General features: G+C 33.6%; 2 protein-coding genes and 1 long non-coding RNA gene across 3 annotated transcripts in view; 2 read left to right on the top strand and 1 right to left on the bottom strand.

The window, feature by feature from the left end:
* Window positions 1-22179, bottom strand: part of LOC123556833 (acylglycerol kinase, mitochondrial-like) — a 47805-nt gene extending 25626 nt beyond the window's left edge. The window contains exon 1 of the mRNA XM_053544519.1: window positions 21998-22179. Coding sequence (XP_053400494.1) covers window positions 21998-22107 — 110 coding nt within the window. The 5' untranslated portion in view covers window positions 22108-22179. The remainder of the gene's footprint in view (window positions 1-21997) is intronic.
* LOC123531421 (uncharacterized) lies at window positions 6459-11026 on the top strand. Its single transcript, XR_008370943.1, has 3 exons — window positions 6459-6721; window positions 9673-9782; window positions 10389-11026. It is a non-coding gene; the product is annotated as an uncharacterized LOC123531421 (long non-coding RNA).
* A 186-nt stretch (window positions 22180-22365) lies between the features above and the next one.
* LOC123556832 (structure-specific endonuclease subunit SLX4-like) overlaps window positions 22366-25900 on the top strand; it is a 46101-nt gene continuing 42566 nt past the window's right edge. Inside the window, exon 1 of the mRNA XM_053543117.1 lies at window positions 22366-22426. The gene's annotated coding sequence lies outside the window, so the exon portion shown is untranslated. The remainder of the gene's footprint in view (window positions 22427-25900) is intronic.

Genomic DNA, 25900 nt, shown 5'->3' on the forward strand with positions numbered 1-25900 from the left:
CGGGGCTCGAATTTAAGACCCCCAAGAACTGCACTCTCCCTACTGAGCTAAGCGGGCAGGCTGGGTGAGCTAAAAATCTGTACACTACACTTCTGAATTTTAACTGAATATATTCACAATGTTTTAATAACTGAAAAACAACTTGTTTTATGTATCGCAAGACTTAGTGTGTAGATTAGTTAGGTATTCAAAATTGCCTATAATAACAAGAGCTGTCACTAATGGTGACAACTGCCCCCGCAGCGCCTTGACCTTTGACCTGGTGACCCTAAAGTCAATAGTGGTCGTGTACTCAGTAAGTACTATCAGCATGTGAAGTTTGAAGGTCCTGGGTACAGTGGTTCGCAAGTAAAGTGCCTTCATGCAAAAAGTTAACGTTGGCCCCTGTGACCTTGACCTTTGACCCCAAAGTCAGTAGGGGTAGTGTTCTCAATAAGTACTATCAGCATGTGAAGTTTGAAGGTCCTGGATGCAGTGGTTCGCGTGTAAAGTGCCTTCATGCAAAAAGTTAACGTTAGCCCCTGTGACCTTGACCATTGACCTGGTGACCCCAAAGTCAGTAGGGGTGGTGAACTCAATAAGTACTATCAGCAGTGAAGTTTAAAGGTCCTGGGTGCAGTGGTTCGCGAGTAAAGTGCCTTCATGCAGAAAGTTAACATTGGCCCCTGTGACCATGACCTTTGACCTGGTGACCCCAAGATCAGTAGGGGTTGTGCACTCAATAAGTACTATCAGCTTGTGAAGTTTGAAGGTCCTGGGTGCAGTGGTTTGCGAGTAAAGTGCCTTCATGCAAAAAGTTAACATTGTGACGAACGAACAAACTAACGAACGAATGGACGGAGAGTTGAAAACTAATATACATAAAAAAAGATCAGATTACAGTGTTCCAGATAAGCTGCGTATCGGCGTATTTTACGCATAAAAATCAACTAAAAACGCGCATGATTTCATTTTGATGCGTACATTATACGTACATGACTTTGAACTTACGCAAGACATTAAAACTTGAAGCGTACCTTAATTATATTTTAAATGAAAACATGTTGAAAACAGCTGGTCACTACTTCCGTATAAACAATGCGACGGGTAACCACTATTAACGTCGCTAAAACGTTCTACCTGTCTTAGAAACCGTAAACTAGTCTACTTGAACATCTGCGTCGTCTAGGCGCTCTAGAAATTTTATGTATTTACTTATCAAAATCAAGCGTTTGATCGTTGTATTAAAACGAAAGTAGACACATTATTTTTTATCATGGCTTCCGAACCAAAACAGAGAAAAATTGATAAGTTTTTTGTGGTTAAAACACCTCTACCGACTAAGAGCTTGGTGCAACCAATAATCGAAGACATTATTTCTGCCGTTTTAAAAAATAAAAAGTCGCATGTGGCTGTCACAGAATCTACCATTGAAAGTTGGAAAAAATCGTATCCTTGGATAAAACTTACTGAAAAGGACAATGACGTGCGGCTAAAATGTCTGTCTTTGTCTCTACAGTAACGGTAATTATTGTTAAAATTACCCTTTATCCGAGTTTGGAATTTTGAATTTACCCCCATCTTCTGAAAAGTGGGGGTAATTACCCATGGGGTAAAAAAATTATCTGGAACACTGGATTATCTAAAATTTCTAGGATGAACACGACAGCATTCATGCAAATTTGTTCAATCAAGGTCTAATGTCTTTCAGGGATGAGCAAAAATAAAGGAAAAATCCCTTGAAACCACATGAATTGCTCAAAAGAGCCAGGGCCGCTTGACTCTGCTGTGTTGAACAGTTTTCATGTAGTTTTATGTTTTGTTTTCAACAGGAGGAATCAGAGAAACAAACAAGGAGCTGCATTCAATAAACGCTTGATGCCCCTGGTGGCATCCTTGTCAATACAAAGCAACCTAAGTCCAAAACAAGGTCAAGTTCAAGGTCAAACTGAGGTCAGGTGATGTCTGAAGATGAGGAATGGTCACAGGTTACATCTGCATTAGTGTCAAGTCATTCTAGTAAGGCGTATTGATGCTTGACGAAACGGTCCCATTTGGTTAACCTCGTACAGATGAACGGACGGACGGACAGGACAATCATAAAAATATGCCTCCCTGTAATGGTAAAATGATACCACCTTAAATTCTTTACAGTAATCAGAACTTTTATTGAATATTTGGTGGTTTACACTTGTAAAGAATTGAAGGCCTTTGAATAATAAACTAATATCTGAACAATATTAAATTTTGCTGAAAGAAGCATCATGTAATTCAAATACAATTGCTTAATTTCTGAAGCATGAAACTTCCTATTTGAAACCAAGATATAAAAATTATATTAAGCCTTGCTTTATAAACTTTACCTCCTATATCTGACAGTCATAAAGTTCGATCACATTGTAAAGTTTGAAACAAAAACAATGAGTTTTATTTTACTAGCAGTGCTGACATCTTATCTATCTGTTCTTAATGGAGAAAAGGTTTTGAGTGGAAGTTGCCGACAGGTTGACATGGTAACTATCACATGTAACAGCATCCCAAATGATATTCCACCAGGAACATTAAATTTTCACCTACATACAAAAACACCTGGCACTCTTGTATTAAATTCTTCAACTTTTACTGGAGAAAACTGGAACGAATTACAAAATTTGGAATTTACTGAAGATCAACATACACATTAAATTTTGGTATTTTTAAAAAGACAATTGTTTTAATGGACTAGAAGCACTTGAAGAGCTCCATATACATGTTTGGTACCCCGAAGTATTTCAAAACTCTTTTTCTGGACTGGACCATGTGAGAACACTAGATTTCACTGGATGTGGGAGACTGACAATACAAGAATATAAATCAGCAATGAACAGATCAAATATTCTTCCAGGATTGCAAAAAATTGTTCTCTCTAAATGGAACAATTACATAGGTTCATACGCTTTCGACGACAATTTAGTGAAAGTGCTTCTGCCAAGAAACATTACAGAAATTGACATCAGCAGGTCCCAAGTCTCTGATTTAAACATGACAGCAGTTGCTAAGAAATTTCCACACTTAACTGTTTTCAATGCGTCACATACATCAATAGGCAATATTCATGATACTGGAGTGAAGCCAGATGACTTGAAACATTTGGAAGTGTTAGATTTCTCTAATGCTAAGCTCCCATACAAAATGATACCTTTTCTGCCGGCGAATATGGTTGTTCGTAATGTGACAACTTACATGTCTAAATTTAGACATGCAGAGAGTTTAAGCTATCTATTGGCCCCAAAAGAAGTCATCTATAGTGGTATTGTAACACATTTTACTTCTTTTTGGTTATACAATGTGACAGTGATAGCAGATAAAGAACTTTCATTGTTTACAAAAACTCTTATTCTCCAACAAAATAATTTTAAACGACTGGATATTCAACTGATCTGTGATTCTTTTTATTTTCATTCATTTCAAACCCTCGACTTTTCTGACAATGGAATGGAATTTGTACATCCAACATTTTTGTCCTGTTTTCAAAATCTTGTGACCATAGATCTATCCAAAAATCAGTTGTTCAAAATGGTTGAGGAGAACAGAACATTGTTTCAGAATCTCTTTTCAGGACTGGAATATTTAAGATCTATCAAAATATCAGCAAATGGACTGTATAAGATTCCAACTAAGCTCTTCCAAAATTGTGAATCTGTTGAAGAAGTTGACCTTTCAAACAACAGAATAAAACAAGTGACCTTCACATTGAAAGACCTTACAAATCTGAAGGTCTTCAACTTACAAGGTAATGACATTCATATTCTGGATCCTCTGTCTATTCACTATTTAAACACTATTCCACATGAATACAATGTTAATACTTCTAGTACCACACTGATTCTGGAATCAAATCCTATTTCATGCTCAGTATGCAAAGCAAAACATTTCATTCAGTGGCTTATATCTACCAACCTGATCAACACAACTTCGCAAAAACTGAAATGTCTGGATGAAAATGGCAAATACAATGACATCAATGGCAATGCTGTAGAAATCGTACAAAAAATCTGCCACAGGAAAACAATCATAATGTCAACCAGCATTTCAGCAGCAGTGACCTTTCTTATCTCAGTTTTGTGTGGAGTTATCATTTACAAAAGATACAAGCAAAAACAAAGGAATCAAAACAGAGAAAAGGCTATAGAAAATTTAAAAGATGGCGAGGGACAATACCAGTTTGCTGTATTTCTGTCATTCAGTAACTTAGATGAAGAATTTGTCAATTCCCATATTCAAGACCAACTGAATAAAAAACTTCAAGTGATGACTGAAACAGAAAGAACATTGGTCTGTACCGGAGACCAGCATTTCCGACCAGGCTTTGACATCCATGACGAAACATTCAGATTGCTCCACTCTTCTGCAGTCTTAATTGCGGTTGTCTCAAACAATTTCCTTGATAGTAACTTTTGTCATTCTGAACTAAGTAAAGCCTACGAGGACAGGAAGCCGGTTGTACTGATGCTCATAGAAGAAGTAGACCCTAACCTCATGACACCAACATTGAAAGCACTGTATCAGAAAAATACTAGAATTCTTTGGAAATATGAAAATGGGGAATATATTCTCAAAACATCATGGGAAAATATTTGTACATCCGTTCTAGACCTCATGATAACTTGAACAACTGAACCAGTGGTTACTGTGCGCTGCAACATTATGTAGCTGTTGTAAGACAAACACTGCTGAATCTGAGTTCATGAGACTCAGTGTTCCAATATGAAAATGAGCATGTGTTCCAGATAATGTAAATCTTGACTATTAGTTAGAACTGTGAAATCCTTTAAATTAATATAATTATGTTGTGGACTAAATTATGTGGTTATCCCAAAATCCAATAATTTTATCTTCAAATGTTGAAATTCCAAAATTCATATCCCCATGAAATAGTTATTTTGGTCAAAAACATGAAAGTTCAAGCCCACAAGATAAAATCTGTTCACAGTATTTACTATTAAATTTTGTAATCTGTTTCTAGAATTTTTATGGCTTGTTTCTAATATCTGTATTTCACATAAATTTCATTCAAATAACTTTTAATGTCCTAACAAAATTTAAACTTTATCTTGCTAAATTTCTAAAATAGACTGGTCCATCATTCAATTTGGGCAGTACCATTTATTATTTAGAGGGGTGTTCACTGAAAATTTACTCACTGAATAGCAAACAGTGCAGACCATGATCAGCTGTGCAGGCTGGTCTTGACCTGCACTGGTCGCAATTTGACAGGCAGAATCACTTGCTGCAGGCAGGCTAAAGGTTAATAAATAGATACTGTAAAGCAGAAATTTTCGTGAGGGTTTAATTTTCGCTGCATTCGCGAGGCCGTATATATCCCAAACCAAAATGAATGCTTGCCGCAAGCTTGTGGCAAGCTTGTGACAAGCTTGTACAGGCTGATCATGACTATTGCAAGCTTGCAGAAAGCTTACGCAAGCTTGCGTGTATTTACATACAGAATTCTGCGAGCTTGCGATAGCTTTGCAAGCTTGCGCAAGCTTTTTTAGTTGCAAGCTTGCGCAAGCTTTTTCTGTAAACGCTGGACTTAGAAAATTTCATGCCAGTTGTAAGGTGGGAAGCAGTAAAAAATTCTAAGTCGAAAACATGGAAAATATTTATAAAAATCATTATTTGATGATGATTGATTTTTATTCTAACATATTGGTATTCAAATTAAATGACATGAAACAAAGAATCTTAATATCAGATAAACATTAATTTTTTCTATATATGTCTATATAAGGGCATGTCACACTAAATACCAAAACTATCAATTTGTCTGTAGCATGCACAATATAAATAAGACAATAAAATTTGACAAAAAAAAAAGATCTTTAACACTTTTTTATACATTTTATGTTGAGAATGTCTGAATTGATCATACAGAGAAAACTGTACAAGAGTTCATGTAAGTATATAAGTCATATGAAATAATATATGATATACAGGTGATATTCTCTTAACTTTTACTCAGTAGCAAAGCTGCCATTTTTAGAGGATGGGGTTAGTTATTATAATCTGACAACTTTTTTTTCTCAAATTTTTCTGTCCAGAAAGAGGAAATCAGGTGAAAAAGGAAAAATCACATCCTTGAAGTTTTAAACTATTAAAATTTATTGAAATATTATGCCTTTTTTCTCCTAGAAAACAACAGCAGCAACAGTAAATGCATGAAATAGTACAATTCTTTTCACCAATTCATTAATAGTTATTCCTAGATAAGTGATAAATCATTTGGGTCTGTTAATCTACTGCAGTGTATGTATATTGCTTGTCTCACTACAGAGATTATCTCATGCTGACTGATAAGATCTGGCATGCTTTATATTTAGAAACTCATAACAAAAGATCAACCAATGAAAATAAAGTCAGTGAACTACTTCTAGGGGCTGTACATGTACCACAAAAAGTAATCCATAGCTTTTTCTGTTTAATACCAGAGTAATCTTCAAAATTTATGAGTATGTGATTGAATGGAATAAAATCTTCCTCTAGTACAAAAATATTTTAACATCATAGATGTATCATTACCTTCATTAGCTGACTGTAAATGGCACATTTGCCCAAGAATACCAAAATTTCAAATCTACACAGGAAGTTCTTTGACAGAGAGCAGAATATAGAGTAAATATTTGGGAGAGTGTTTCCCTAAATATTTTACTATGTGCAGCTTATTTCATCTTGGAAGTTAACAGTAATTAACAGAATGCACCAGGTAAGTTCATAAAATTTATTTATTTTCAAACAGTAATCTAGATTACCTTTAACAATGTCAAAACTAGAACAAATTATGGATTCTAACAGGAAGCAGGTGGTTTAGTTTTCACTGTGTAATGCAACAAATGATTTTTACTTCATGTCATTTTGTTCCACTGCAACTATTATGCAGCTGCAATTTCTAATTTATCATGCTTTTAATTTATTAGAAGGAAAATTGGATATTCTTTTAAAATGAAAATATCAAATGGAGCAAAAAAAAAAATAATAAGGCCAGTAGTTATCTCCAAAGGTGGCACTGCTTAGTAAACAATGCTACCAGTCTGCTGACTACAATATTCAGGGAATATTTGGTTTAAATCAATGTTTTTAACCTGTTATTATATGAAAATTATTTTTTAACAAACAGGGCTCCAGATAATTTTGTTGGCCTATGAGTATTTACTCATCATAATTTTTGTGAATGAGTAAAATGGTAAAATCTGAAATTTACTAGGAGTAATTTTATCCCTGAAAATTTGTAAATGTAAAAAAAAAAAAGAAAACGGTTTTATAACATATTTATTAATTTGGTGTAACACCCATGAATTTGTTTGCAGTTCAGTTTCAATTCAGCATTCAAGTTTTTGCTTTTTGTTCTCCCTTGGTTTACTTTGGCTACTGAATCAAATAGAATAGTCAATATAGCTTTAAATATGTTTTAATGATCGTTCTTGTTGGTTTAAAGATGCGTAGTGTTTGTTCACTTTTTACAATCTCAGATCAACACCGCTTTAGAATACACTATCGTACCATCAATATTGTTTCCCAACTATTTGACTTACGAATGCATTGGGTATATAATATAGTTTAACTTATAAAGTACCATTCAATGCGTATGTACGTTTCGTGTGGGAGAATTAATGCTGACCGTGCTTTGTTACGTAAAGACTTTAGATGATTTAGAGTTTGTTTACGCTAGTAAAAAGTCATTGCAGGAGTTTCTGTAATTTCTTATAAGTTTTTATACGCTTAAAAATGATCGCACATGCGTATATGCATTATTTCAAAGCGTAATTTACGCTAATACGCATCTTATCTGGAGCCCTGACAAAGAAATGTTTATGGATAATTTAGTTATTATTATAGATAATTATACCCTGTATTGAAGCAGCTGAACATTAAAGATAATTTATATCGCAAATTTAGCAAAAATACACATATTAAGCAGCTTTTTGTTATTTATAGGTACTTTTATACTTCTTCTTTTGTTAATTCTGATATCTTTAACTACATTTATCACTTAGTCTAATTCTTTTCAATATCAATATGATTTTCAAATTTTCAAAAAAAAGTAGTAGCATCTTTAATAATGGGAATTGCATGTCTAGTCCAAGACTATTATATCTTTTTAGAATTTTTATTTTTAGAATTGTGAATATAGCCGGTCTATATCTAAGGTCCAATATTATATGATAATATTAAAATCTGTAAATTAGACTGGCATTTGTCACAATAACATAAATTTTAAAATATCACATTTTTTTTCGATTTTGTGACAAGTTCTTTATTATCAGTCTTGCGGCTAGTCTAGTCTAGTCCACCTACTTATGATAGTCTTTGTGTAATATATACCCATTTCAACAAAATAAACTGGAATGTACAAGTAAATAAAATTTCTATGTTCAAGGTTAAATGTAAAGATTTAGGTTTTCCCTTTAGAGGAGTCTTACAGAATATTGACATATATATTTGTAATGTTCAGGGAGATTATTTGAGCCTATCATACTTATGGAAAATATATCAAACTTTCCATGACATTGAATAAAAGGCTTAGTATACATATACACATCATTTTTATTACAAAATTTGCAAAGGCATATTTTATTTACCTTCAAGTAACTTTTTTTTTTATTACGAGGTGCAGTGAATAATGCATATATTATTCATAATTTGTAATTTTAAATGTGTGGCAAAATTTAAAAATTGTTTTGCATAATCTTACCCAAAATTTGTCTAATGAGTAGTTATTTATACTTGTATAACACCTTTTACATATTGTTACATGCTAAACAGGCTGGTAACATTGCCCGATCGGGCTTAAGACATAAAAAGTAATATTTCATGAAAACTAATGATGCTATTTTTTTCAAACTTGGTCCATTTATTAAGCATAACAAATTATACAAATTAGAATAAAAATAACTTGGTTGCCTTCAGTTTTGGTAGAATTATTTCCCCTTTTTAGATTTTTATGACGCATAATCTTTGAAGTCCAAAAAATATGTTCTAATGCTAAGTTTAAAACAAAAACAGGGTTCAATGGCTTTCTAATACTCTAAATTATTGCGCTAGTACATGAATTTTTACATTTTACTCTGCTTTCACTTACAACATCATAGAGAAATGTTAGTTTAAAAAAAAGTGCTCATACATCTGCACTAGAAACGAAGTATTAATCCTAAATATATAGAATAAGGGTATTGGCGCACAAGTTTGGAGCAATAGAAAGCCTTTGAACCTTTTCTGTTTTAAACATTGCATTAAAAACATAACTATTTTGGACTTCAAAAATTATGCATCATAAAAATCTGAAAAAGGGAAGTAATTCTAACAAAACTGAAGGCAACAAAGTTACTTCTATCTTGATAAGCATCATATGTTATGCTTAATAAATGAACCAAGTTTGAAAGAAATATCTTTATTATTTTTCAAGAAATATCACTTTTTATGTCGTAAGCCCGATCGGGCAATGTTACCAGCCTGCTAAATTACATAATATATAAATAACTTCTTCAACTACTATGAAGCAAAAAAAAAAGTATAAACATTACTGTCAACTGAGGAATGCATCAGAGACATTTTTTGGCACAATGTACAGTTTCAGTTTTAGATCATTGACATATACCCAATAATAAACAAACAAAAAAATTATGGACATATAAGTGTTAAATTAAATCTGTTTTTCAGGTATAGCATCATATGTGTATATAAAGTATCAGCACACATGAATGAATTGAGACATGTTTAGTGATCCAATGTATTGTGTTCAAAGGCTCCATCCAACAGTTCAAAGACATGTAAGTATACTGGCATTATAATATATATTACTATAGTAATATACTGTACACACACTACCATAATTCTAGGTCAATTGACAATTTTCCCAAAACATGACTGAATGTATCAACCGATTTCCAGCAGGACCCATAGCAGGTTTTATAATTATCCCCCTTGTACCAAGTCCAGACCAATATTATTATATATAATGGTTAAAAAGTACCAAATTAAGTAATCACTTGGCAGTCACCACAACTTGGGATGTCAGTGCAGGTAACTGGTAGAAATAAAACTTGTTACTATTTATACAATAAGAGCAATGCATAAGTCCAACCTATTAATCACTAACCCAAAACATTGAAAATATCTGTCTGCCTTCATTGGAACCTTATTCTACCAACATTCGAAATCAAATTGAGAAATAAAGCTTCGTGAAAATGCAACAAGTAATGTTAATAACATTGTTATTACTTGCTTAAATCTGCAGTGTTGCCTGTATCATAGAGATGGACTACTTTGAATACCATGTAAGATATTAATTTTATTTTGAAACTATTAACTATGGACAATACTAATGAAGAAACTGCTTTAATGGTTTAATATCTATTGATTCATTATTTCAACAGGTCATAGCAGTGAAGCAAATGGTGGCAAACGATGGTTTTGTGGTGGTTAGTGAAAAACTGTGGCAATCTACATTGGTGGTGGCAAACACTGACAGAAAATTTCTGGATCAGCAGTGACATGAAGTTGAAAATAATGACATATTTTACACTGTACTGTCACTACTGAAGATGTAATTGAGAAAATTATTTGATAAAAAACGTTATGGCTATCAGTGGAAAACATTGATATACTAAAATAAGAGTGGAACTGACATTTTAACACTATTGTTTGTACTATTATACATCACCTAATTCAAAATTCATAAGCATTTTTGTTATATTATAGACTTGGCATTGAAAAACATAGTTGTTTAAAGATCTAAATAATATCGTTATTGTTCTAAATTAGTTTAAATGCTGACTGATTTAGGAACAATCAAAATAAAAGGTTGATTAACATTTTATATTGTTTCAGTTTTATTGCGTGACCTTACATTTAGATTTGTGATCACTTTTCTGTCTGTCTATAAATCTGTATCAGTCAAAAATGATAGTCAGTTCTTAGATTTTGATTTTTTTTGTAAATTAAGGGTATATTTTTACTTGTCTGTTACTGTGTTTTAATTTTCTTTTAATGCTCTTTCATATGCAGACCTAATTGCAGGAATTATTTTTTAGGAACTTTCAATTTCTGCAAGCTTGCGCAAGCTTAGAGGCAAGCTTGCGCAAGCTTGCAAATTGAAATCAAATACAAGGGCCTGCAAGCTTGCGCAAGCTTGCAACAAGGTTCCAATTCTAAGCTTGCAGCAAGGTTCATGAGCATAAGCTTGCAAAATGAAATGAACTGCAAGCTTGCGCAAGCTTGCTGCGAGGTTCCAATTCTGAGCTTGCGGCAAGCTTCATCTGCAAGTTTGCAACAAGCTTGCCGCAAGCTAAACAAGAGCACCGCCTTGCGGGTGCTGACGCTCATCTGATTTTTTTTTGTGTAATAGAAATATTGTCCTACCCATGATTTTCTAAGTCTAAAAAGGGCCATCATTCTTGCAAAAAGCAGGATAGAGTTATGTTTCTTGATGTACAGTGTCCACTTATGATGGTGAAAAACTGTTGCAAGTTTTAAAGCAATAGCTTTGATAGTTTATGAGAAAAGTTGACTTAAACATAATACTCAACCAAGAAAATGATTTTCTAAGTCCAAAAGGGGCAATAATTATTGCAAAAAGCAAGATGGAGTTATGTTGCTTGCTGTACAGGGTCAGCTTATGATGGTGAACAAGTGTTGCAAGTTTCAAAGCAATAGCTTTGATAGTTTAAGAGAAAAAGTTGACCTAAACATAAAAACTTAACCAAGAAATCTGATATTTTCTAAGTCCAAAAGGGGCCATAAATCTTGCAAAAAGCAGGACGGAGTTATGTTTCTTGCTGTACAGGGTCAACTTATGTTGGTGAACAAGTGTTGCAAGTTTTAAAGCAATAGCTTTGATAGTTTAGGATAAAAGCTGACCTAAACATAAAACTTAACCAAGAAAACTGATTTTCTAAGTCCAAAAGGGGGAATAAATCCTGCAAAAAGCAAGATGGAGTTATGTTTCTTGATGTACAGGGTCAGCTTATGATGGTGAACAAGTATTCCAAGTTTCAAAGCAATAGCTTTGATAGTTTAGGAGAAAAGTTGACCTAAACATAAAACTTAACCAAGAAATCTGATATTTTCTAAGTAGAAAAGGGGCCATAAATCTTGCAAAAAGCAAGATGGAGTTATGTTTCTTGCTATACAGGGTCAGCTTATGATGGTGAACAAGTATTCCAAGTTTCAAAGCAATAGCTTTGATAGTTTAGGAGAAAAGCTGACCTAAACATAAAACTTAACCAGGCAACGCCGACGCAGACGCCGACGCCGACAACCGCTCAAGTGATGACAATAACTCATCATTTTTTTTCAAAAAATCAGATGAGCTAAAAATAAGCTTGCGATTTTGGTTTGAATATACACCTCGCGAAAATTACTGGTAATCCGCACGTAAATATTCACCATTAGTATAATGCAAATTCAAGTATGATACCATTTTTTCAATATCGCGAATATTTAACCTGGCAAACATACTCAAAATTTCAAATTCGCGAAATTTTAAACCAGCGACAAAATGTGCTTTTACAGTATATGGGTGGTTTTCAAAATAATGAAGCTTTTTCTTTTTTCTTCCCCTTACTTTAATTCAGTTCAATTTTAGAAAGTGTTTTAGGCAGTTGATATCCAAATCAATGTACATGTAGTCAATAAATATGTGCAATTTCAGCTTAATAGTTTAGGCAGTTTTAATGTTATATTAAATTATATAACTAAATTTGTCCCTGTGCACACCAAAAAGTGTGACATTTTACCTAAAGGCTCTTTTTCAACTGTGTTTTAATTTTTTCACACCAAGCTAAAATCTTATATCTTTGATCTTTTTATGTAACTTAAACTCTGCACATTTAACATGTTTAAGGTAAAATACTTTTTTCATAAACTACATCTAATATTCTAACCAATATTTCACATCTTGGGATGGAACCCCTTTCACAAAAACTAGAGAAAAATACTAAATTTAAATGTTGAACACAACAACTTCATAACCCCATCACTTTTCTAAAGTCCTAATGTTTTTGTAAGACCTTCAACCTTTCAACTTTGAAGACAAAATGTGCTCTTTTTGTTTAATAAAACAACTATTTCATGACCTTGATACATGTCTATAAACCAAAAAATGTTCCCTCAGTGTGTGTCTTTTCTGAGGTGAAGCGTCAGATTTCTTTTATTCTTTAAATAAAATGTTTTTTTCTTTTTTATAATACTTTATTTTCCTGGATAGGGAATTACAAGGGAAACAAAAGCAGCTTTTAACTTCATATATAATGATGGTAAAACATATACAAAGCCAAAAGAGTTAAGACATTAGTGATGTCCCCACTACACCCTTTTCTGACATTCATCAATTATCTTGGCATTACTGTAATACGTGGTGGCAATTCTATATTCTTAGCAATGTGTACACAAAATTGAGGGCCCGCCCGCTTAGCTCAATAGGTAAGAGCGTTGGTCTACGGATCTCGGGGTAGCGAGTTCGATCCTCGGACTGGGCGTATGTTCTTTGTGACTATTTGATAAACGACATTTTGTCTGAAATCATTAGTCCTCCACCTCTGATTCATGTGGGGAAGTTGGCAGTTACTTGTGGAGAACAGGTTTGTACTGGTACAGAATCCAGGAATACTGGTTAGGTTAACTGCCCGCCGTTACATGACTGAAATACTGTTAAAAAACGGCGTTAAACCCAAAACAAAACAAAAAAAAAACAAAAAAAAATTTAGGCATTACTTGACAATTTAGCACTATATTAGACACATTGCCCAATTTAAACTTTATCATGTTCATTGTCTGCATTTTTTCCGAAGCAGCTATTTTCAAGTCAAAATTTGGAAACATTAATTTTTTTACTTCTTTATTAAAACCCTTAAGTTTACCTAATTATGATAATGTTCACTAGTGAATGTTGTGTACTTGAAAGAAATTTACTTACTATGAACATATTCTAGAAATATATTTTTGCTGCAATTTGTCTCTGTGCTCCTTCTCAGTAATATTACAAAGTGTAATCGAATTTTATTATTCCATTTTACCATTCATGACATTTTGTCATTTTTATACTTTGTATGAAGCAATGCATGTAAACTTAGTGATTACAATGTGTTAGTTATGCTTAAAGTCACTAATATTTTTCATTTGCTGTTGATTTCTGTATGTTTTTGTTGTGAATTTTTTTTATTTTGTAAATATTTGAGGGATATCCTAATTACATGTTTGATAGGATAATGTCATAAGTTGATCACGAATAATCTATATATGAACAGAAAACTAATAATGAATGAATATAACACTGATTTTCGATATGTGTCCCCTGTGCACCTGTAATTTTTGATCCAATTACAGTACTGTCGACGCTATTTTCATGTTGAATTCTCTTACTGAAAAGCAATTGAAAGATAAATCCTATTTAATGTGCTGTTTTATAGATTATAAGAAGGTTTATGATTTAATAGACAGGAGCTGTTTATGGTATAAACTGATAAAATCTGGTATTGATGGAAAATTATTGACCGTTATTTGCTCAATGTATGAAAATATCAAGTTATGTGTACGACACATGAATACGTTGTCAGACTTTTTCAATTGTAATCTTGGTTTATTACAAGGGGAGATAACCTCTCTGATTTTGTTCTCGCTGTTTTTAAACGACATTGAAGTACATCTGCAACAGAACTTAGATGCCGGCATTACATTAGATCAGTTGTCAATTTATTTACTACTATTTGCAGACGACGCGGTGTTATTTTCTTTTACTAGAGAGGGGTAATACAACAGTCATTGGACAATTTAGAAATTTATTGTAAGAAATGGAATTTAAATGTGAACGTGGAGAAAACAAAAATTGTCGTCTTCAGAAAAGGGGGCAGATTAAGGGAAAACTTTAAATGGTATTATGCTGGTAGGGAAATAGAAATTGTTAGTACTTTCAGTTATTTAGGGGTTGTTTTTTCAAGCGGTGGGTCGTTTATTCATGCCACGAGAACATTAGCCGGAAAAGGTTTACGCGCTATGAATTCTCTATTTAGTGTTACTAGAAATATGGAAGTACCTGTAAATATAATGTTTAACTTGTTTGATTCATATGTTTTATCTGTGTTAAACTATGGTTGTGAAATATGGGGATTTTTAAAAGCAGACAACATAGAACGCATCCATAGAAAATTTTGCAAATGGCTCTTAAATGTAAAAAGATCAACTAATACATTGTCTTTATATGCTGAACTAGGTAGATTTCCACTATATGTTAATCGTTTGAATAGAATTATAATACACTGGTTGAAACTATATGGTCGCAAAAAAAATAATTGTATCATAAAAACTATTGTAGATAAACAAAGAATGGAAATACTTTCCGACCATAATGTTACAAATTGGTCATCAAAGGTACGAAATATTTTGCAAACCTCAGGGTTTACAGATGTGTGGTTATTTCCAGAATCAGTTAATATGAATGTCTTTATACCCTTGTTTAATACTCGACTGAAAGATATATATTAAACATAATGGCACGTTGGAGTGGAAGCTTGTTCTTCATTGTTTCTTTATAGACATATCAGTACTGGCATATCCCGTGCTTATTACCTAAATATTATAGAAATCCCAAAGTTTAGAAATATTACTGCAAAAATAAGATTAAATTCTCATAACTTAAATATTGAAACTGGGCGCCATAGAAATATAGAAAGAAACCAACGAATATGTATTTTATGCAACTTAAATGCTTTGGAAGACGAGTATCACTTCATTATTAGAATGTCCATAATGTATACTCAGATTAGAAATATGTATATTCCGAGGTTTTATACAACTCGACCTAGTATGTACAAATTGGTATCTTTGTTAAACTCAGAAAACAAAAGTTTGTTGACAAAACTGGCACTATATTGTATCAAAAGCTTTAAACTCAGAAATGATACTTTGAATATGTAAGAACGCTTGACTTATGTTTGTTCTGTATATGATCACTCTCGTTTTGTATTATTTATTATCATTTTGAATGTGATTGTAATTATTACATGCACCTATATTTATGATTTATACATGATTTATTGTGACTGTCATATTGATGTTATGATGATGAGCTTGTATGCTTAAATTCTGTTCTGTAAAAGAACTCTATTTTGAGTGGACAATTTGGTAATTAAAATTGCTGGACATTTTTGAAATTTGGCATGTGGTTTGTAAACATGTGAAATGTGAGAAGAAATGGTTTTATAATAACTTGTTAATTATTTTTCATTCAGCACAACTTTTTCAGGTAAAATTTTATTTCTGTGTCAAATTTGTGCAGAAAGAGTGATTTAAAACACAATGTCTACAAACTTTTTTTATATCAAAAATAAGTTTCAAACCATACAGTGTCACATACACCTATTACTTATCATATATGTAGAAAAAAATATTGTTATACATGTATATATTTCCTTGTCATAAAACACTATAGCATGCATCACCCATCATACTGGAAATTTGCTGAACTTTCAAATTAAAGGTTGAAATATTTTCAGACTGATATTTCTCAACACCTTCCCAAAGCTACATTTTGTATTTCTTTGAAATCTGAAGTATTTGCTTCATATAAACAAGAGGGTCATGATGACCCTGAATTGCTCACCTGAGTAATATGAGCCACATGTTTAAAATGCCAAACTGATGCTAAAATATTAGAAAGTAGGTCAGTAGGTCACATTCATGGTCAGTGAAAGTCAATTTTAAGATCGGTGTGCAAAACTGTTCATGTCATCCAAATTTCAAGGCTGTATCTTAAAATACAAGAAAGACTAGTAGGTCAAGGTCACAGTCAAGTGACCCCAAATCGCTTGGGGTCATCAGGTAATTATAATTAAACAGTCTAGGAAGTAAGATCTGATAATTTTTCAAGTATTTATTCCTCTATAACTCATATAACAAGCGACCCCAGGGCAGGGCCTTCCAAGGATCATTCCTGTGAAGTTTGGTATAATTCTGCTCAGTGGTTTTCAAGAAGAAGATTTTTTAAGAAATTGTTGACGGACGCACGCCGCATGCCGCATGACCCACGACGGACATTGAGTGGTCACAAAAGCTCACCATGAGCCTTTGGCTCAGGTGAGCTGGTGAGCTAAAAAGGTGACCACAACAGGACCTGCAGTTTAAGAAGCGATGTTGTTAGAAGATCTATCTATATTTAGCTCTGAGGGCCTCTAAGTTTAACCACTGAAGCAGAACCATTTGAAAACCTTTGAATGAGGATCACCAAGGAACATCTAGGCTAAGTTTCATCAACTTCCATCCAATGGTTTCAGGGGAGATAATGTTAGAAGAAAATAGTGGATGAACAGATGTTAAATCATAATAAATGGACTGACGGACGGATGGATGCTGGACGGTGAGGGATCACAATAACTCACCCTGAGCTGTTTGTGCTCAGGTGAGCTAAAAACAACAGAGGTCATCTACTGACTACAGTCAATCATCCTTAGAAGTTTGAAGGCGGTATGCAAAAGGTACTTCAGTTATGGAGCAGTAAACCATCTTGAACAACTGATTTTTGGACAGGTCTACATTTTCAGTCTCAAAGTCACTGTGACCTTGCTCTGTCATAGTGATCTTGTGACTGAAAACTATTCCTGCTCAGTATGGAAAGAACAGTTTGGCATGTAGTTGTCAAACTTCATTGGATAATTGCCTGTAATCCTTATTTATAATGTGTTTGGTGACAAAAGGTGAAAGGTCTAAGTCACAGTGACCTGGAGACTGAAAATGATTTCCATTCAGTACCTTTAGTACTCTTTAGTCTGCTGCCTTCAAACTTCATAGGATGACTGCCTGCAACTACATCATAGTACATGCCAAACTGTTCTTTCCGTACTGAGCAGGAACTGTTTTCAGTCACAAGATCACTGTGACACCGACCTACTGACCCCTAAAACAATAGGGATCATCTAATGGTCACTAGCAATCAGCCTACAAAGTTTGACTGTTGTGACTGTTGTGAGCATTTGTGAGTTATTGACCCCCAGATGGTCTAGTCTGATCGACCAATAGACAATGAGCAAAACAATATACCCACTTTTCTTTAAGGAAGTGTCTAGGGGTACAGATCCGTACCTCTAGAATCTGATTCTAGAGGTACAGATCCATACCCTAGACAAGCCAGTTAGGGGTTTTCTAGGGGTACAGACCTCCTTTTTCTAGAGATTTAGGGTTATTTATATCTTAAATTTTGTTGAAAATGAAATAAAAAATAAGACTTAACCAGTGTTTACTTAAAACTAGGATCTAAATGGTTTACAGATACCAGCTTTCACCTGATTACCTTCTCTTTCAAAACCTAAATAACCGAGGAACTCTAAACGATTACACTGTTCCATGCCTATTAGTTTGTTGTAAAATAAACTGTTGATAACAGATTAATGAGTGAATCTAACCCTTAAATGAATTCTATTTGAAATTCAGCATAAAAAAAAATAAATTAGGCATTATAATATGCACCTATGTTAACAAGATATAATGATAATCGACACGGAACTGATTGTTTAATAATCAATTAACCGACATAACCTAAATGAAATCATTTGTGACCTTGTGAAAACGTCCCTTGTATCTCGTAACGGCTACCAAATTGGTGTTCCTCGGTTATTTACGTTTCGAAAGAAAATGTAACAAATCGGGTGAACGTTGTTATCTGTAAACCATTTAGATCCAAGTTTAAGGTGAATTCTGATGAAGTCTTATTTGTTTTTTTCATTTTCAACAAAATTTGAAAATGTAAATGACCCTTAATCTCTAGAAAAATGGAGGTCCGTACTCCTAGAAAACCCCTAACAGACTTGTCATGAACTTGTCTAGAGGTATGGATCCGTACCCCTAGACACTTCCTTTCTTTAAAAGGAGGCATAATGCAAAAGGCAATCTTGCTTTCTTCAAGAAATCTGTTTAAAACTTGCAGGATTGTATTTCTCTATAGCAGCTTAACATCTACCAAGATTTACTGAAATCCTTGAGACCGTATCAGTGATATGACTGAAGATATAGTTGATATACATGTACAAACACTATACTTTAATTTAAGGACAAAAGGTCATATTTTCTAGTTACTCCCATCTACCTGAAACTTAAAATGCTAGTTGGAATATAGCAGTCAAGTTAACATTTCTACTTTGTTTATTAATACTCAAACCATGTTGTAGATATAGCTTTGGACAGATGGAGAGATGGATGGACAGACACAATACCAAAACTATATTGCCCCACTAAAATGGCCATAACTTATTAATCCTAATTCAGGGAATTTGTCACTTAAGATCAAAGCTGAAGTGATGTTTGATAGTATTTAAGAAGACATTGTGAAACTGATTGATAAGCTTGTCATAAAACTTACAATATTTGGCCAAAATGATATAGCCTTTTTAAAGGGTAGAAACACAGGAGCTTGAGGTCAGGAACGCAGATTTTTCTGCATTTTCCGGCCTTTATGTATTGACGGAGCTTACGGCCTATACGAATATGATCCAAAGTTTCCATAATCTCAACTTTTAAAAATTACTCACAAACTTGGGTAATTACTAAAAAATCTAATACATAAAGGCCGGATAAGGCAGAAAAATCTGCGTTCCCGACCTCGAGCTCCTGTGGGTAGAAACTCCTACATGACATACATGTGAATTCTCCCGATTTAGGCGGGAGTCTCCCGATTTGGACTATAAAACCCGACTCTCACGATCGGGAAATACAATCTCCCGATTTTTAACATTTTTCGTCTATAGGATTTTTTAACGTGAAACAATCAACTACAACACCGGTTCAGATCACGAGTGGGTTTACATAATTTGCGAATTGTTGCAGACTGGAAATGGGGATATCAAAATGAACCAGTCTGTGTTCAATCTACCGTATCAAAACATAAACTGTGACATACCGTGTATTGTAAATTGTGTTTTTAACACATATTAAATTGGTCATTAGCAATTATCGTGATAGACACGGGTGCCCTTGAAGATCAAAGGATCAAGGATCAAATGGTAAGCAATTATGAGACTTGTCAAATTAAGATATAACTCAATTAGAAAATATACGTAACTCTTTCGCCCAGGAAATCACAACTTTTAAAAACACAATCAAGAGGAGACAAACAAACCATATCATAAATGTTTGAATATAGATAGTCTTCAGCAACATCTGTGTGTGTATTGTTCATTAAAGTGTTTTTATGTACTCCTTTTGCTTCGTACAAAATCTCCCACTTTTCCACCCCAATTTCCCACTTTTTAAATGCCAAACTCCCACTTTGCCATCTGTTCTGTTCTGTATTAATCCTTTCCCTCCTTTGTAGAACTGCACTGATGCATAATCCGGGTCACACATTAAACCAGAATGCACCTAAAAAAAAACCGGAATACACTTTCCATATCCCGGTTCTGGAAAGTGTATTCCGGTTTTTAGGTGGATTCCGGTTTAATGTGTGACAGCGTAATCCTTACTCAATACTGGAATCCCTCCACCAACACAAGATAACACAAGTTCACAGAATCGCAGATTTCAATTTGGGGACAGTAAAACTATAAATTAAACTAAGCTATAAGCCAGTTAAATGGTAAAGCGGAATGTCTGTAGGCCTTTAAATTTTCCCACTAACAGTAAATAGTTTTTTCTAACATTCTTACTATCTTAGTCTTGACATATTTAAGCAGTATCCCCACACAACCTATTTTCAAACACAACCTATTTTCGACCGCCTAGGACTTTGTATGATAAAAATCTTTACAAGCCAAATTTATCAGTTGTGATTGTTTCATTGTTTACAGCAGAGACAGAACATGTTGGGAACCTATTCGCCTTCTGTTTTGGTACTTAGAAAATTATATAAATTCCATTTATGTAGCAGTATTATGTTTTCATGAGGTTTTTCTTATTACTAAAAAACCTGCATCTTTCCTTGTCTACTACCTATTCTTGCTTAAGCCAATATCAGTATTTATATATCTTTTGCACTAAATGTTTATTGCTTAACACATGCTTACTGCCAGAATTGTGAAGCATATTATTATTAAATTATTTTGACAATGCAATCATGATGCCTGTCATTGCAACATTTTTTTCATTTTCTAAGCAATTTGAAATATTTGGAGTGTCAAAAGCTTAGCAATTATATAATACATTGTCATATGTGACAGCTATCAATGTAGCAGATGTGACACCCTGGTTCTCTTGAGTAATTGAGCACATGATATAGTTCTTTAGATAATGCACTAACTTTTGGCTGCCATTTACTTTACCCTACCCCCTGTAATTTAGGTGCCAATTTAGGCAGGTGTACCTACAGTATATTGATCTGCCATGTTGGTTTTAGTGTTTGTTGCCAGACTTGAATTTTGGGTGTATTATGTTTGCCATGTTGTAATGAAACTACAGTAAAAGTTTAGTGCTGTTTCATTTTGCTGGAAGGAAAATACCACCTGTGGTCGAATTTAGGTTGTAAATTTTCAGCATGACTTCCAACTGATGGCTTTCAAAATAATCCTGCCAGGGATTCGATCAGTTAGAAACTTGAAACTTTAATGGTATGCTTTTATAGCACTTATGCTGATAGAAAGTGTTAGACAATAAACCAAAGATTTGGATAACAACCTCCCAACAGTCTTTGAAGTTCATACAGATCACTGTTCTTCTTTATCAAATCCTTCAGCACAGGCCAACAATTTATAATTAACGGAGTTTTTAGTTTGGACTTCAGACGTTAAAGTTAATTTGAAATGAATCCATCAGCTTTTTTGAAAAATCATCTAAAAAGGTTCACATGTATGACATGAACGTCAATGCTATGCACACCTAATTTTATCATTTTGGAAAAAGCAGTAGCTGAGAGAAAAAAAAAATACCCAGTGTGACCCGTGCAAACTCTGTTTTTAAAATTAGCGTAGTTGTTTTTTTTTAATGATTTATCTACCTTGTCCTTCTAAAGTTGCTATCCGAATACTATATCACTTACATGAACTACAGATAAATCGACAGTGTAACTTACTCATATCTGTCTATACCAAACTTCACACCGTAAACACCAATGGCTGTGAAAACGATGGACTTTTTCCAATGCGTCCTCACAGTTTTGAAAAATTTAAAAACAAATGCCATTTTTATGTTCACATTTCAGTTCATGGGCGCGGCCATTTTAGCATGTACTAAAATCTGGTATCCCGTTCTCTTGAAATCCTGGTTTTCTACATACATACATAGTTTTGTGTGTAATTATATCTCGCATCTACTTTGTACATTTATTTATTTTATTGGAATTAATTCAATGTGAACGATTATTTCTCTTCTCTATCAAGACTTTTTGATGGCGGGAGGAAGACAGATCAAGAGCCGGAACATACCGGACATTAGCCTGGCCAAAGGGCAGGTAACTACTACGGAAGGTCAGGCAATTACAAAACTTTGAACTAATAAATCGGTAAGATGTTGAATATCAGAGACAATGTTCTCTTATATACTGTAATACTCATGTTAGATTAATAAACAAAAACGAAGTATTTACTGGGGAAAAGTCATAAATTCTAAATGCTGCCAGAATTTCTGGCAGAAACCCTAAATTTGAAATTGTATACAATTTAGAAATCTACCAGGTCCCAGAAAAGTTACATATTAGCTGTATAGCTAAATCTGGCTGCATATAGCTAGAAGTAGCTACAAAGTATGTCAAAATAAAATGCAAAATGGTCATAATTGCACTCAAATGGTTTAGAAACACAATTTATTTGCGGTCACATAAATTTTTGGCAGTGGCTACGATTACGTACGGTACCGTAATCCTAGCCTCCAATTCTAGGATTACGGAAGTTCCGTATTCCTAGACAACCCTATGAGGATAGGCTAGGATTACGGAAGTATTTTAGAGGCATGCATAAATGATTTTGTAAACATACTTAATTCACTTAAAATAGCTTTTTTTCATGCCTGCCTAATTATTTCGTGTTATAGATCAGCCAATTTGGGTTAATATAATCTTAAAAAATATATTAATGGCGGCGCGCGGAACGATAATAGAAATATGAGGGTCAAAGTTAGATTAAAAAAATTCTATAGTTTTAATTTTAGGAGTTGATTTTGCCTATCACTTGTGTTTTCCACGTAAAAACAGGAGAAATCAACACCCGTATGCATAAGTTTTTCTTTCCAAGACCATAGTAGATATCATTTCTTTTCTGAAATGGCAGACAAATAACATAGACAGATGTTAATAATGACAGATAGATAAATTTTAAATTTAGACTTGAATTATTGTATAAATTTTCATATCATTCTTTTACTGGCATGCAAACAGACATTCTGACATACATTTTAAATATTTGCTTGTTGTGTTATTTTTCATATGTCATCAAATGTAAAATAAAGCTATCCCCTATAGACTAAATCAGTGTATATGTAAAAAACATCAGTGAATGAAAAGTATTTGATAGAAATTTAAAAAGCTGAATGTTTTTGAAAAGAGAATACATTATTATTCTGATTTATTGTAAAGAAATCTTGGAAAGTTTGTTAAGATGTGGATTTTAAACTAATAATGGAAAAAATGACCAAAGCTATCCTGTACACCCTAAATCAGGGCATATGTAAACAATTGCTTGGAGAGAAAAACACATGAATTTCTATTAAAAGCTGAATGTTTTAAGAAACTGTTGCAGACAATGTAACTATTTCTAAATTAAGTGAGACATCAGAAACCAATTAAGTCAACTTCAAAAGCATATATTTCATAAACCATCAAAACGAACTAACATTAAAATTAGGAACCTACTGAAGTCAGAGACTGGCCACATTTGAGCTATCACTTGTGAAGAAGAGCCGTCATCCAGAAGAAGACCAGAAGAAGCCAGAATACAACAGATGATGTAACAACCAGTATAATAGCAATTGAAAATTCTTAAAGTGCTACATTTTGGTAAGTGAAATTTCAACATTTAGTGCTATATTGTTTCTCGTGTATTTGAAACAGTTGTTGTTAACCAATTGATTTGTTACTTTATTCTATTCAGAACAGCTTTTGCTCAATTTCACCTATTTTTGTTGTATTTACACGATAGAAAGTAGAAAATTTGAACACATATAATAAACTTTTACATTAAATTGTTGTTTCAAAGCTATTTACCATTTTTCAGTAAAATTTATTTATAATCTATATTTTGAAAACACATTTTCCAAGTGCTGGAAAAATCTATTGTTTTGTACAGTTTCGAACTTGATTACAAGTTTTACAATTAATTAAAGTTTAAAACAACTTAACCTAAAGTTGAGTATTTTCACTTACCATTATTTCAACTAGTTCAACAATTATAACTTATTTTACTAGACTAAGTAAATTTTTGTAAAGATTTATATTTTTTCCATTGTATTAGTATTTAGACTTTTAAGTGCTCTAGATAAAATGGCTTCTTATAAGGCTCCTTGGCAGTGCTCTAAACAAACCTGTGCTAACATTACCAATGATTGTGAGGTCAAACCCACTATTTCTTTAGTTTCTTCTCTAGACCAAAACTGTAGGGCTTTTATTCAAATCCATTCAAAACGGTACCAAACACTCTTTGATTCCGGTGCTGGTATTTCTTGTATTAGTGAACATATTGTCAAGAAATTTTCTAAAGACCCTCAGTATGACCCTGCCCAAATTGCTCATATTTATGGTGTATGTGGTGAGATCCATTCAGTGCTAGGAACTATCAATCTTTCTTTTCTTATTGATGGTTTCCCCTTTCAACACACTTTCCATGTCTTCTCGACACTTCATGAACCAGTCATTCTTGGAAGAGATTTTATGAAGAAAGAAGGATTCCAGCTGAACTTCAGTCTAACAGTATAACAATTAACAAGGAAAACACTAACCAAATCACTATCTCTTTAATTTCACCAGATCTTGCTAAAACTGATTTTGGTAAAACCCTAACATCGCATGTCATACCTCCACACTCAGAATTCATCCTTCCCTTAAAAACTAACAAATTTAAGGATGGTGCGACTGTGCTGTGTGAGCCACCACAAAATCTAGTAAAAGATGAACTGGCAGGAGGCAAATGTCTTTCTACAGTTGTGGATGGGAAAATACAGTACCGTCTCATGAATCCAACTGCTCTTCCTGTCTTTCTAAAATCTAATGCTAGAGTTTCTGTTCTTTCTGAAATTAACTGTGCTAATGTCACGCAAGTTACTGATCTTCCTACTTCTGAAAATTCTGAAGCTTCTACATCTGTCAATTCTATTCATACTGACACACTAACTGACGAGCACTATATTGAAATTGCAGAAGATCTTGGAATCAGCCTTAATGACTCTGACCTCACCTCTGACCAGAAGAGAAGACTCTTAATATTCATTGGTAAAAACAGAAAGTCTTTTGCAAAGGACTTCTCTGAATTAGGTCTCACAAATCTATTCTCCCACAGAATTGAAACAGGAAATGCTAAGCCCATTAAGAAAGCTCCCTACAGACAAAGTCCTGATATGCGCCGTGAAACTGAGCGGCAGGTCAAAGAAATGCTTGACCATGGTTTCATTGAAGAGTCTGACTCACCATGGAATAGCCCTGTGGTGCTTGTTAAGAAAAAGAATGGCGAATACCGCTTTACTATTGATTACCGCGATTTGAATAAGACCACGGAACCAATGTCTTTTCCCATTCCCCATATATCTGACGTCTTTGATACCATTGCTGATGCTAAGGCTGAAATTTTCTCTGTTCTTGACCTTAAGAGTGGTTTTTGGCAAGTACCTCTTGATCCAGAAACAGCTCACAAGGCCGCTTTTGTCACTCATCAATCTGTTTACACTTGGACTCGCTTACCTTTTGGCTTAATGAACTCTCTATCACCTTTCAAAATCTAATGTGCAAAGTTTTGAAACATCTTAACTGGAAAATTGCTCTTGTTTACATTGA

Source organism: Mercenaria mercenaria, chromosome 5 (genome assembly GCF_021730395.1).
Source record: "Mercenaria mercenaria strain notata chromosome 5, MADL_Memer_1, whole genome shotgun sequence".
Classification (NCBI taxonomy): Eukaryota; Metazoa; Mollusca; class Bivalvia; order Venerida; family Veneridae; genus Mercenaria; species Mercenaria mercenaria.